The 15,124-nt window shown below is 38.2% G+C and overlaps 1 protein-coding gene across 2 annotated transcripts; it reads left to right on the top strand.

The window, feature by feature from the left end:
- The first annotated feature begins 18 nt into the window (after positions 1-18).
- LOC5571075 (ATP synthase subunit s, mitochondrial) lies at positions 19-901 on the top strand. Of its 2 annotated transcripts, none has more exons than XM_021848507.1 (2): positions 19-95; positions 197-901. In XM_021848507.1, the coding sequence occupies exon 2, from the start codon at positions 211-213 to the stop codon at positions 811-813; it is 603 nt and encodes a 200-aa protein (XP_021704199.1). In that variant the 5' UTR covers positions 19-95; positions 197-210; the 3' UTR covers positions 814-901. The 2 variants fall into 2 exon arrangements, with proteins under 2 accessions (XP_021704199.1, XP_001659515.1); XM_001659465.2 differs by having other exon boundaries at positions 37-141.
- The last annotated feature ends 14,223 nt before the right edge of the window (positions 902-15,124 follow it).

Genomic DNA, 15,124 nt, shown 5'->3' with positions numbered 1-15,124 from the left:
TTTCATTCACTCAATTTCGAGCAACTTGCAATATTCGTGTTCAGTATCATAACAACCAGCTGTTTTGACCTAGAACGTAATATCGGAATTTCTCGATACAGCGAATGATTTAAGAATTCTTAATATTTAAATATTATCTTGGTAAGTTTGATATTACTGTTACATTAACATTATAATTACAAATTTCTTTTGCCAGTGATTCCCGAAAACATGATGGCCTTAAGAACCCTCCGCCACATAGCGCCCGCAATCTCCGGGACAGCGAAAACCTCCCTCGCATCTGTAACAACAAGCCGTAACTTTTGGGGATGGATCAACATGATGTTCAACCGGGTGGACACCGCACGACTCAAAGTGGTTGGCCCAGATCGGCTCTGTGCGGAATGGCTTCTTCGAAACGGTGCCCGGGCAAAATTTGTTAACATTCCGCACGAACAAGTCAACTACAATCTGCTGCCCAACGAGAAGGTTTCGGTACTGATCGAAGAATTTGACGGAACGGATTCCGGAATCATGCACATTGGGTTCGATCACCTCAAAGGTCTAACACGGCTCCGGAAGATTAGGCTCCACAATTGCGTCTACCTGGAGGATCAGGCCCTGGCCAAATTGCGTTTCGTTGCCGATACGCTCGAGGAGCTGGAAGTGTCCAACTGCAAAAACGTAACGGACTTTGGATTGTTATCGCTTAAGGATTTGAAAAAGCTTAAACAGCTCAGCACGCACAACTTGCCGTATGTGAAGAATCTGCAGAAGGTCGAGGAAGAGTTGAAGAAATCGCTGCCAAATTGCAGTATGGATTTAAAGCCGTAAAATTTGTTTGAATAATAGTCTGTACAATTTGCTACCTCCTAGTCATTTCTCGAAAATATAAATTTTATTTGTGTAATGTATACGTTAACAAAATGTTTTCATACGGTTTTTATAATAGTTAATCACTCTTCTATTTGAGTTCTAAGTTAGTAACAATAATTCCTTTTTTTTTATTGATGTACAAGGGTCCCTGACCCATGTCTCCATGATTACTTTGAAAACTCACACCTAGTAGGCAAGTAGGTAACCTTTGACCCGCTTGCGGATGATGCCGTTGTTTCTGTAACAGGACAACCAGGGGCGTATGATTTACAAAAAAACACTGCAAGGTGCTCTAGACAATTTGTCTACTTGGGCCTTGAAGCTGGGTATCGAATTCTCTCCGGAGAAAACTGAGTTGATTGTCTTTTCTAAAAAGCGTAAGCTTCAACTCATGGGTAAGAAGCTTGCACGGGGTTGTAGTAATGTGAGAACACAACATGTTCAGTTGAGAACTATAATATTAATGACATTTATTGTACGTTTACTTTCTGTTAGCCTACTGTTACATTATTCCTCATCTCAGCCTACTACATCTCTCCCTTTCTTCAAATAGTAATATGATATGAAATAACTTTTTTTTATATAACAACAGAATCAAATTGAAATATACAAAACGTTCATAGAGTCTTCCTTCGTAACTAGTATACCCTATTTTTAGTAGATACATGACAAAGATCTCTAAAACTTTATCTCAAAATCGAATTCCAAGTCTCATCGAATATTTTGATTTCTTGCTTGTTGTGTTGCTTCAGTGGTGTGATCAGCAAAGCCACACTATGATTGATGACGGTATTTCCAGCATTGGTTTTGATCCATTGGTCCTTCTGTTGTAATGCCCTCTTCATAGCGCAGTAATCTAAATGTGGTTGGAAATAAATACGCAGTAAATTGATCATCATTTGTGAAATTAAAATATTATATACTTAGACATTCTCAATACTTATTATCTCTTTTTCCAAACAGAGATTTTTTGACCTATACCGTAGACATTTTGAATTGATCATCAAACTTTTTTTTCTAGTTCTTGATAATCATTCTTACGCAGTATAGCTTCATTCTTGAAATTTAGTAAAAATAACAATCTGTAAAAGAAACTTCAAAATATTATTTTTTTATGTTATTTAAATGTTTTGTACCCTTTTACCACAAGATAAAATTAAATTTATGATTTAGATCAATTTCTCTATCTTGTGGTAGACTGGATTGCCAAATGGTCTGAGACGTATCTCCTTCATCTGGTCTTTCTATTGCAGACTAGAACATTTCATTCCCTTTGCATATCTCTTTATTATTTAAGGAGATGTTATGCTAGATAATATGCCAAATGAACTGAAATACCTTCCTTCATTTTGGTCTTTTATTGACTGAGGTCTTTTTAAGCTCAATCTAGAATGGACTAGGATTCGAAATCCTCTTCATTCTTATATCTGCTTCAACTCCAAATAGACTAGGATATCTTTACCCCCTATATATGGATACAGAAACGGACTAGAACTTCGGTTAAGTTCCCTACGTTCCTTTATAGGAATTAGACTAAGGTTGCGTAAACCTCCTTTAATTCCCTGTATACAGCGAACTGGAATTAACATTTCCCTTCGCTTGTATTTTTATTTCCAACTCCAAATAGACTAGGATAACTTAATCCCCTATATTTGGATACAGAAACGGACTAGAACTTCAGTTAAGTTCCCTACGTTCCTTTATAGGAATTAGACTAAGGTTGCGTAAACCTCCTTTAACCCTCTAATACCCAAATTTTTATTTTCGATTTAAGTATTATTTTTCGTTATCTAAAATCGTTCTAAACACGTTTTGGGCATTTATTTATTTTTATTCGCAAATTTTTAAATTTTGGTTTTTGATTTTTTTAATTTTTATTTTTGAACATCCCCAGCTTTTTTCATTTTTTCTTGAAGCCTTTTCTAGTTGTTGATTTTTGGCAATAATAAAAATTTAAATTGTTACGGTATTTTTAAAAATATTAAATTTTTAATTTTTTTTCGAAGCGTATTTTATTTTTCGTGTAACTAACGGAAAAACAGGTTTGAAATGATTTTAATACCACCAGGCTCTTCTTTTGTGATAGGTTAATCGTAGAAAAATATAAAAGGTACGATTTTTTATATTAAACGTTAAATGAAGCCCAGGCATTTGTAGGTTATATAAGAATGCAATTTTTCAAACAATTTCTAAAAATACCAAAAAGTTTCAAAAGTCATAAAAAACTTTTCTTATATGCGTGTTATGAGTCAAGGTATAAGCCAAAAATAAAATCATTTTGATTTCCGAGCTACGAAAAAATACACAAAATTCCAAAGTGTACCCCGTCTAAAGGCGGGGTTGGGTATTAGAGGGTTAATTCCCTGTATACAGCGAACTGGAATTAACATTTCCCTTCGCTTGTATTTTTATTTCCAACTCCAAATAGACTAGGATAACTTAATCCCCTATATTTGGATACAGAAACGGACTAGAACTTCAGTTAAGTTCCCTACGTTCCTTTATAGGAATTAGACTAAGGTTGCGTAAACCTCCTTTAATTCCTTGTATACAGCGAACTAGAATTAACATTTCCCTTCGCTTGTATTTTTTATTTTCAGCTCCAAATAGACTAGGATAACTTTATCCCCTATATTTGGATACAGAAAGAGGCTAGGATTATTATCAGATTATCTACTATTTTCATAAGAAATCCGAGTGTTGAGTTGAGTTCCCAAAACTCATCTAAACTCCTTATTTTGCTTGTTATCTTGCTGGACAAAAATTCGCCGCTCCATTTACTTCTTAAATTCACTGTTAAACTGTAACTTATACGTGAAATCTCTAGGTTATTTCATCTTTGATTCAACCAATTGTTTTTTTTTTTTTTTTTTGAGATGGCCACTTTTTCCTCTAAAGTATACTGATCATATCTTAGTTACCATACATATTACATCATTGTGCATTGTCAGCTTTCATAACCTTTGCTCTTCAATTCAGATGCTATTATTTTCTTCACGAATTATTTGTAATTTCAAGTTAGTCACACACATTATCTGGGAATTTGTAACTTTAGATGTATAGTTCTATATTTCATGCTATCAATGAAATCACGATTATTCACGTGAAAGATTATTACACTATTTTTTTTTTTTTTTGAATAACACAATGTATTAATATATATATTTATTCATCTATTTATGTCACACGAGTTTGTAGACCGTTTAGGTAGAGATAATATTTAATGCGCTAGTTTAATTGTAACATTCAATTGCTTTACTTTCGTCCTTAAGATATGGTTTTAAATATTTCGATTTGACCCAAGTAAAGTCAATTAAATCGTACTGTTGATTATAAATAGTCTTCATTTGGATAAATAGTATGCGATGACGTAAAGGTCGGTATAGTACATAAAAGTTAAAATTAGATAACTATTCTAATGAATAAATTTTATGAATGGTACACGTTCATAAAAAAATCAATAAAAATTCAATAACAGATTCAAGACAGTAGCAACATAGCTTAAAATTAATAACGCAACTGCACAATCTATTTAAGTTATGGTTAGTTGTCTTCTTGACTTTTTTCAGTTTTCTGTAAACAATACATCAGATAAATTCTCAAGTGTTCAAAACTTCCATAAATAAAACTATCAGTTCATTTATGTATCAAATAGATAGAAATTTATCTTCAACTTTTTCTTCGAATCCTTTAGTAATTAAATTATTAAATATAAATAATATATATAAACTGAGGCTTCATGATACTATTCCAAGTTGAAAATGAAAGTTATGTTAATTAACAACGACTAATTTAATGCATATCAAACAATGTTTAATGATAACAATTTATGAAAGACCGTATTTCGTATTCAGTTCGCTAAGTACTACTTTTCCTAATAATCTTAAAATAAGAATCTTTCTTTTTCTCGTTGTTTCAGTGCAGATTAGCCACAAAGTTTGTTTTCTTAATTCTAATGCACAATTAAAATATTTAGGAAAATTTCCATGATGAATCGAGCTAGGCATCCATGAAGACTATTATAAAAGTGTATATTTGGAAATTAAATTTTTTATTTCAAGTCTTAGTGTGATTAAATATTTACGTTGTCTTTTTACCTTTTCAAAATATTATCATAGTAAGCATGGAATTGAAATAGTTGTCTGTCAATTTGCTTAGCGTATTCAAACAAATATGATTTAGAAATTATCAAAATGCAGATCATTTTATATTGAAGTAGTTCCGTAGAAAAATGTGATTTTTTAGTCAACTCAAGATTTATGTAAATAATATTCACATTATGTATCTGATACGACCTTTTCTTGATTCTTTTTTTCCAATTATTATTATAACATCCAATACAACAATCAATGAGCTCATAATTTAGTTCATTTTACTTTACATCGGTGGATCCTCGGTGCATAAAGTCGGTTCACTTGCGCACATAAAATTCACACAACCAGTAACACATTTGATCACAAAACTCACCAGAACAATCGTCCATCCGCCACACAAATGACCGCTGTTTCTTTACATAAGGCAGCGTTAGTCCAAAATCAAGTCTGGAAATCTGCCGGAAATTCAGACTTCAGTAAAAGCTCTTCAACCACTTCCCGATTTGGCTAGTACTAGCACAAATGTTTTTCAACTTGGTCAATATTTTTCTTCTTCGTCCACCTTCTCTTTTTTTCAACCCGGTACGGGAGTTCGAACAAATCCTCGTAGCCAATGTAGTAATGTGAGAACACAACATGTTCAGTTGAGAACTATAATATTAATGACATTTATTGTACGTTTACTTTCTGTTAGCCTACTGTTACATTATTCCTCATCTCAGCCTACTACAGGGGTATTTCACATATGTATCTAGGGGTCTGGTTGGTAAATGGCTGGGCATGGCGTACCATTGGTACCTCGCGTACCTGCAGGAATAAAATAAACCCCTCTGTGCGGTCCTTAGCCTCTTGCCCAGCAACTCCTATCCCTACCTCTTCGCGGTACTGACCGGAGTACGAGTAACCTTAGGGAAGATCGGGTAACCAACCTTCGGGAACTTTGGTCGTATGCTGACAGGGAAGGGGGGGGTTTGCTTGTGCAAACCTTGAGCGTCTGTACTCCATGTTAGGAGCGGCTCACAACAGCGTCTGTTCCCCATGTCAGGGGCGGCTGATCATCGTCCGAGTGCCAGTGAAGGACTCTAAGCTAAACTGTCCACTATGGTCCTCCGAACATTTAGGGGGAATGGTCCACCGGAAATCTAGGGGGTTGGTGCCAGCGCCCACCGGCTGACGAACGAAAACGGCCCACGACTAATTGATTTCGCCGCCTCCAAGAATATGGCCATTCGTAGCACCTACTTTCAGCACAGCCTTCCATACCGATACACCTGGAAATCACCACAGCAGACATAATCGCAAATCGACCACGTTCTGATTGATGGACGGCACTTCTCCGACATTATCTACGTCAGGACCTATCGTGGCGCTAACATTGACTCTGACCACTATCTGGTGATGGTCAAACTGCGCCCAAAACTCTCCTTCGTTAACAACGTACGGTACCGACGGCCGCCCCGGTATGACCTAGAGCGGCTTAAGCAGCCGGATGTCGTAGCTGCATACGCGCAGCACCTCAAGGCTGCATTACCGGAAGAGGGTGAGCCGGATGAAGCCCCCCTCCCCTCTTGAGGACTGCTGAAGAATAGTGAAAGCAGCCATCAACGATGCAGCTGAGAGCAACGTCGGGTACGTGGGACGGAGTCGACGGAACGATTGGTTCGACGAGGAGTGCCAGGAGGTTTTGGAGGAGAATAATACAGCGCGGGCGGTAATGCTGCAGCAAGGGACCCGGCAGAACGTGGAACGTTATAGACGGAAACGGCAACAGCAGACGCCGTCTGGAGGAGACGGAGAGCGAGGAGATGGAACGGCTGTGCCAGTCACAAGAAACGCGTAATTTCTATCAGAAGCTCAACGCATCCCGCAACGGCTTCGTACCGCGAGCCAAGATGTGTAGGGATAAGGATGGGAGCATTTTGACTGACGAGCGTGAGGTGATCGAAAGATGGAATCAGCACTTCGACGAGCACCTGAGTGGCGCTCAAAGCACAGGCAATGAAGGACGGGACAACGGAGGAAATGCCTTCGTCAGTACTGCGGAGGATGGAAACCAACCAGCCCCCACTTTGAGGGAGGTTCAGGAAGCCATCCACCAGCTCAAGAACAATAAAGCTGCTGGTAAGGATGGTATCGGAGCTTAACTAATGAAGATGGGCCCGGAGAGGCTGGCCATTTGTCTGCATCGTCTGATTGGCACAATCTGGCAATCAGAACAGCTACCGGAGGAGTGGAAGGAAGGGGTGATATGTCCCATCTACACGAAAGGCGACAAGTTAGATTGTGCGAACTTTCGAGCGATCACCAGATCATCTTCCGTCGTCTGTCACCTGTAGTAAACGAGTTCATGGGAAGTTATCAAGCCGGCTTCGTTGACGGCCGATCGACAACGGACCAGATCTTTACTGTACGGCAAATCCTCCAAAAATGTCGTGAATACCAGGTCCCAACGCATCACCTTTACATCGATTTCAAGGCGACATACGACAGTATCGATCGCGTAGAGCTATGTAAAATTATGGACGAGTACAGCTTTCCCGGGAAGCTCACGAGACTGATAAGAGCGACGATGGAAGATGTGCAAAACTGTGTGAAGGTTTCAGACGAACACTCCAGTTCGTTTGGATCCCACCGGGGACTACGGCAAGGTGATGGACTCTCGTGCCTGTTGTTCAATATTGCGCTAGAAGGTGTTATGCGGAGAACCGGGCTTAACAACCGGGTACGTTTTTACGAGATCCAGTCAATTTGTTTGCTTCGCGGATGATATGGACATCGTCGGCCGAACATTTGAAAAGGTGGCAGACCTGTACACCCGCCTGAAACGCGAGGCAGCAAAAGTTGGACTGGTGGTGAATGCGACCAAGACAAAGTACATGCTAGCTGGTGGGGCCGAGCGCGACAGGGCTTGCCTAGGTAGCAGTGTTACGATAGACGGGGATACGTTCAAGGTGGTCGACGAGTTCGTCTACCTTGGATCCTTGCTGACGGCTGACAATAACGTTAGCCGTGAAATACGGAGGAGCATCATCAGTGGAAGTCGGGCCTACTATGGCCTCCAGAAGAAGCTGCGGTCAAAAAAAAATCACACCCGCACCAAATATACCATGTACAAAACGCTCATAAGGCCGGTAGTCCTCTACGGGCATGAAACGTGGACGATGCTCGAGGAGGACCTGCAAGCACTTGAAGTCTTCGAACGTCGGGTGCTTAGGGCGATATTCGGCGGTGTGCAGGAAAACGATGTGTGGCGGCGAAGGATGAACCACAGCTCGCTCAACTCTACGGCGAACCCAGTATTCAGAAGGTGGCCAAAGCTGGAAGGATACGATGGGCAGAGCATATTGCAAGAATGCCGGACAGCAACCCTGCAAATATGGTGTTCGCGTCGGATCCGGTTGGTACAAGAAGGCGTGGAGCGCAGCGAGCTAGGTGGGCGGATCAAGTGCGTATCGATTTGGCGAGCGTGGGGCAGAACCGAGGATGGAGAGATGCGGCAACGAGCCGAGTAGTGTGGCGTGAAATTGTTGATTCAGTGTTATCTGTTTAGATGTTAGCTAAATAAATAAAATCTAGGGGTCTGGTTCGACTCAAAATGCACCTGGGGAAAGCACATTAAATATCTGTATATCTGTCTGATAAAGCTATATCGAACAAAGATTTTGTCGGTCCTCGAATACGGTACCCAAGTAACCACAAGCATTATATTATTGCATTAATTTGGTCGAAAGTCAAAATTTTTTGCATTAATAATGTTATCATGCATTTATTCAAAAACTGTCAAGCAATGATGCATTTGATTAACATTGTAAATGCTTTGTTGCATTATTTTAATATAGCATTATGCTAAGCGTTTAGAGTGAACCCAAGTAACCACGAAGCTATATATGCATACTTTATGTTTGCTCTATAGTGTTCTATCAGATTTTGTTTTAAAGTGACATAACCTTTAAGAGCTTTATAAAGCATAATTAAAGTGGGAAAGGGCCCCACAACAACCAAATTAATGCAATACTTGGTAAAGCAGTTTTAATGCACAAGCTCTACTAAAGCATTTATGTTTGTATATTTAGGGTTCATGATGTATATTAGCTTAAAATAATGTATGTTTAGGGCTTGCGTTAAAAATAAACAAAACAATGAATCCATTGACTCCTTTCAATGGTTTTCTTTACCAGCTTAATGATTTTTTTTTGTTGGAATCAGGATTCGAACCCACAACTAGGATGATGGTGTGCTGGATGCCTGGCGCGTTGGTGTCCTGTGCTAAAGCTGCTGATGTAATAAGGTAGGATAAAAGTTCCTTATAAACGAAGCCACTGTGTGTGTTAACATTACTATTCGCCCAGTTATTGCGAATAGAAAGAATTCTCTTTCGCGATTGATTTCCTTTCCTCACCAAATGACACATCAATAGAAAGAATTTGATCACCATTCTTTCTCGTAGAGGAAATAACAGAACTTAACCCACAAAACAAAGCCCTAGCACATTAAAAAGATTTCAGGGGAGAGAAATTGATCGACATTTCTTCTCGCTCCTTATGAGTAAAAGAGTCTCATAGATAAAATACAACAATTCTGATTGAATACATATATACTTAGATCATGGAATGGGGGTTCGAGGTGAAAGAAAGTCATTTCATTATTCTTCCATATCCCACAAAACGTAATGAGCGAGTGCGAACGTGCTCGATCGTCTTACTTATTTATTACAGATTCCAGTGCGTTTAAGGTGAAACTCCGTGGAATCCACAAATTTCTGTGCACAAGTAGTTGTACACAGAAAATAATCTCTTATTTGCTGGTAATAGTGAACATATGATGAATAAGACATCGTTGCCAGTCATCATTGCATCAATTTGAGTCATTTTCATTCCAGTTGAATAATATTGGATGATGTCGTCATAACTTTCAACACTCCTGACAACACTGCAAACGAGCAGCTGACTTGAAATTAGAAAAATAAAAAAAGCGAAAAGTTGTGATCGGACGATTGTTTTAAGCACCGTTCTGTAAAATTTTATGTTGTTTCCATAAGAAATCAATTAGAAGGTGTTTTTTAACGAACAAGTAGTGAAAGTAAACTGTGATGGATGCTCTACGTGTACCGAAAATGATGAATTTAGACGAAAAGTGCCCTTCGTTCGTGGGTCAATAAGTGTAAACAAACGTAGGAAAGTGTTTCGTGCGTTTTGAAAATTACCACGGTTTGTGAAATTTTGACTAGTTATTAGATAACAAACTATGAAAATGGTAAGGTTACAGTGTTCTAATGTCCCGTTAGCAATTTGGAAGTAATTACTTGTAGGTAAGTGAAATATTTCGAGAAAAAAAGTGAATCGCTAGCAAATGTGTTTGTATGCGTGAGGAAGCCATCTTCACTGCCATGACAGGGATTCCATCCTATATGTCCTTAATGAGGTTATGCAATCTTGTATGACAGCATAACTGTATATTCCCAAGTAACCACAAGCATTATATTATTGCATTAATTTGGTCGAAAGTCAAAATTTTTTGCATTAATAATGTTATCATGCATTTATTCAATAACTGTCAAGCAATGATGCATTTGATTAACATTGTAAATGCTTTGTAGCATTATTTTAATATAGCATTATGCTAAGCGTTTAGAGTGAATATACAGTTATGCTGTCGTACAAGATTGCATAACCTCATTAAACGCACTGGAATCTGTAATAAATAAGTAAGACGATCGAGCACGTTCGCACTCGCTCATTACGTTTTGTGGGATATGGAAGAATAATGAAATGACTTTCTTTCACCTCGAACCCCCATTTCATGATCTAAGTATATATGTATTCAATCATAATTGTTGTATTTTATCTATGAGACTCTTTTACTCATAAGGAGCGAGAAGAAATGTCGATCAATTTCTCTCCCCTGAAATCTTTTTAATGTGCTAGGGCTTTGTTTTGTGGGTTAAGTTCTGTTATTTCCTCTACGAGAAAGAATGGTGATCAAATTCTTTCTATTGATGTGTCATTTGGTGAGGAAAGGAAATCAATCGCGAAAGAGAATTCTTTCTATTCGCAATAACTGGGCGAATAGTAATGTTAACACACACAGTGGCTTCGTTTATAAGGAACTTTTATCCTACCTTATTACATCAGCAGCTTTAGCACAGGACACCAACGCGCCAGGCATCCAGCACACCATCATCCTAGTTGTGGGTTCGAATCCTGATTCCAACAAAAAAAATCATTAAGCTGGTAAAGAAAACCATTGAAAGGAGTCAATGGATTCATTGTTTTGTTTATTTTTAACGCAAGCCCTAAACATACATTATTTTAAGCTAATATACATCATGAACCCTAAATATACAAACATAAATGCTTTAGTAGAGCTTGTGCATTAAAACTGCTTTACCAAGTATTGCATTAATTTGGTTGTTGTGGGGCCCTTTCCCACTTTAATTATGCTTTATAAAGCTCTTAAAGGTTATGTCACTTTAAAACAAAATCTGATAGAACACTATAGAGCAAACATAATGTATGCATATATAGCTTCGTGGTTACTTGGGTAGCTTTTGTTAGCAATCCATACGTTCAATGAGTCCGGTAAAGCACTCCTCGTTTTTCCTTCGTGAATTACGATCTTCATTGAGTGTTTTATCACCTTGGTATGGGGTTTCTTCACATTGTTCGATACCGGGCAATGAGAAAGCAGACTCACTCGCCAAGGTGGGCGGTATGGAAGACGATATCTATGATTGTCAAATCGCCTTCAATGATTTTTTCGCAATTGCTCGTCAGCAAACCTTGCTCAACTTGTTGCCAACTACAAAAATGGGACAATGGTGACTTGGTTAGGTTCTCACTCAGGTGTCCAAGAAGCCGTAGTATAAAGGGTTGAACTTGAGATTTTATAAAGATAATGTGTCGGCTGATATCCAACCACTACTCTTTGGGATCGCGCGTCTATCGAATAGGGCTCTCAGACAGTAACCGTTGCGATTGTGAAGCAGGATACAGAGACATCAATCATGTGATGTGGTACTGTTCCGTATACAGCATTGCCAGATCCGTTTTATGTGAATCCCTCAGGGCCCGAGGGAAATCAGATAAGGAAGACATTGGAGATGTTCTGAGTAGGCTGGACCTCGAATTAATGATGCTAATTCACAAATGTTTGAAGCAAATTGATATCCTTGTTTAATTTCCTACTTTGGTTATTCAGTCCACCTCGTCCAACCTTTGGTTTTCGTCTGTCCGCTTTGTGTTCTCGGAATATGTCTGTTTGTACCGTTACAGGTTGTCTTGTTCACTTTACGGTTGACCTGCAGCAACAACGCGAAACACTACATAACGCTGCTGAACGTCATCGAGCATTCCCAATATCCTATCCTTCCCCGAAAATCATTGTACTCCCTAACCTCGACCAAATCGCGAGTTTCACGGTTCCCCAAAACTAACATAGAACGTTAAGATGCAAATGTGATTTTGAAAACCAAAAAAAAAAACAAATGAATTAGGCTCCGTTATGCCTAATGCCGCATGAGCTTGAGGAACAAATGATGAAGTAAAAAAAACTTTGAGCTGAAGGTTCTTTAAGTTTTGCTTCTACTCTAGACTTCCACTACACGTATGAAGAAATGAATCTGAAGAACGAAAACCTTGATGTTTCAATGTAGGACAATTCAGCTTTAATGCATGTAAAAATGTCTTGTGTGATATTCTCGAAACGGCAATTCAGAATGGTTCGACGGATGTAGATAAAAGATCATTATAATGAATTTAACGCGACGACATGTTAGTAAGTTCATAGACGACTATTGTAATTGCAACTGTTAATTTAGATAGTTAATCTAAGGGTCGGTTATTGTATATAACTTTATAGAGAAGCAAAAGTAAAGCACGAACGCGAAGTAATGATCTTCCATCCCATCTTCAAATGCTCCGCACAGGCACAACACTTCATTCTGGCACTTTAGAACGTCCATGTTGTAACTTGCTCACACAAGAAATCTGCCTCAACCGAGTTGGCAGAAAGCACCCATACCCCTTTCTGAACCGAAGGGCAGGGTCTTCAGCCCTGCAAAAACGATGTTTGGTTCAAATTAGATCAGAACAAGCAGACATGGTGCGCAGCGAGTTGGGAAGGGATTAACCAGGTACCGTAAAGTGCCCTAATTCAGCGCATTGCCTAATTCCGCGCATTTCATACAAAACTGTTGATATATGGAAATACACATTAATATAGCAGCAACTTTTCATGCCATTCGCTGCTACTTTGAATTTAAATAAGTATGAATCACAAATAAAAGCAAATAAGACATTTTTTCGCGGCGTACAAAAAAAAGTCAGTGGAGTCCCATCCAAGACGCCATTTTTCTAATTTCCTTAGCGTCCGTGTTAAGACTGTAGGACAAAAACAAACGTGATTTTTTTTATTGAAAATGTTTTATTTTTGATGCAGTATTCCATGGAACTACTTTATAGTAAGTATGTTTAATGATGCTTCTATGAAATCTCATCAAATATTAGCATAATTATTGAGTTTTATCCCAAAAAGTATTGCGCGGAATTAGGGCACGTCTTTTTTCATAATCCGCGCACTGTTCTTCGCAGAACAACATTCAAATATAACACGTCTTCAAAGTATCTTTATGCATACATACGTTTCACGTACAAGCGGAATATCGGGAAAGCCCACTTACAGGGAAACTAGAAACGACCGTTCAGAAACCTCGTGGTCATTCATGACAGGAGGAAAAGTTAGCATTAGTATTAAGCATTTCGCACTAATTCGTAGGTCCTAGACCATTGTATGAGGGTTGCCTCTTTCCCGTCCGTTACCAAAGTCAGAAATTTGGGATTAACCTCTAACTCTGCTGGGGGATGGGAAAGGATGATTGATTGAACGCCTACTTAAGAAAGATGAAGAGAACTCTACGACCTCTCATAGGTGTTACGGGATGTTGTGGAATGTTGATGGAAAGGGTAGTGCCACAGGATACGTTCGGTAGACGTTCTGGCCGACAAACAGTTAATATTTACGCATTGTGATCATGCGCTGCTGATCAGAACAAACTCTCCAAGTTCCTTTTTCGAAAATCCGCTGCAATCTGTAGCTCCTCTCAAATGCACGCACTACAGTTCTTAATCCATCCCGAATCGAGCATCCACGAACCATTCAATTTTTGAATCAACACGCACGAGACAAAAAAAAAGAAAAAAAAAACAAGTCACGCGAAACGAATTCAATTGATGGTGCCATTACAGAACACTCTCGAGCAAAACGCAAGCAAATTAAATAAAAGTAAAAAACAAAACTTCACAAGACATCTTCAGATATAATCTCCGATAAAAAAAAAATACATCTATCACTTCGAAAAACATGTTTCCACCATTCATGGCAGGAGGAAAAGTTTGTCTAAAAACCATTGTTGTGAGAACAATAGACTACAACCCCTTGTGAGGGGGGTAGTACTGAAAATCCGTAAAAAAACACCACGTGGATTATAGACAACCCCAAAGGAGAATGATCCTTGATACATCTACAGACACAAAATTTACTTAACCCTCTAATACCCAACCCCGCCTTTAGACGGGGTACACTTTGGATGTTTGTATATTTTTTCGTAGCTCGGAAATCAAAATTATTTTATTTTTGGCTTAAACCTTGACTCATAACACGCATGTAAGAAAAGTTTTTTATGAATTTTGAAACTTTTTTGTATTTTTGAAAATTGTTTGAAAAATTGTATTCTCATATAACCTATAAATGCCCGGGGTTAATTTAACGTGTAATATAAAAAATCATACCTTTTATATTTTTCTATGATCGACCTATCACAAAAGAAGAGCCTGATGGTATCAAAATAATTTCAAACCTGTTTTTCCGTTAGTTACACGGAAAATAAAATACGCTCCGAAAAAAAATTGAAAATTTAATATTTTTAAAAGTACCGCAAAAATTTAAATTTTTATTATTGCCAAAAATCAACAACCATAAAAGGTTTCAAGAAAAAATGTAAAAAGCTAGGGATGTTCAAAAATAAAAATTATAAAAATCAAAAACCAAAATTCAAAAATTCACGAATAAAAAAAAAATTGCCCAGAATGTGTTTAGAACGATTTTAGATAACGAAAAATAATACTTAAATCGAAAATAAAAATTTGGGTATTAGAGGGTTAAGCAAACAAAACGATCGT

The sequence above is a fragment of the Aedes aegypti genome, chromosome 3 (assembly GCF_002204515.2).
Source record: "Aedes aegypti strain LVP_AGWG chromosome 3, AaegL5.0 Primary Assembly, whole genome shotgun sequence".
Classification (NCBI taxonomy): domain Eukaryota; kingdom Metazoa; phylum Arthropoda; class Insecta; order Diptera; family Culicidae; genus Aedes; species Aedes aegypti.
The sequence above is the reverse complement of the archived record's forward strand: the minus strand, read 5'-3'. Positions and strand labels throughout refer to the sequence as shown.

Bases quoted from the DNA above. Each gene is read 5' to 3' on its own strand.
- LOC5571075 (XM_021848507.1), top strand. From the start codon at position 211: ATGATGGCCTTAAGAACCCTCCGCCACATAGCGCCCGCAATCTCCGGG.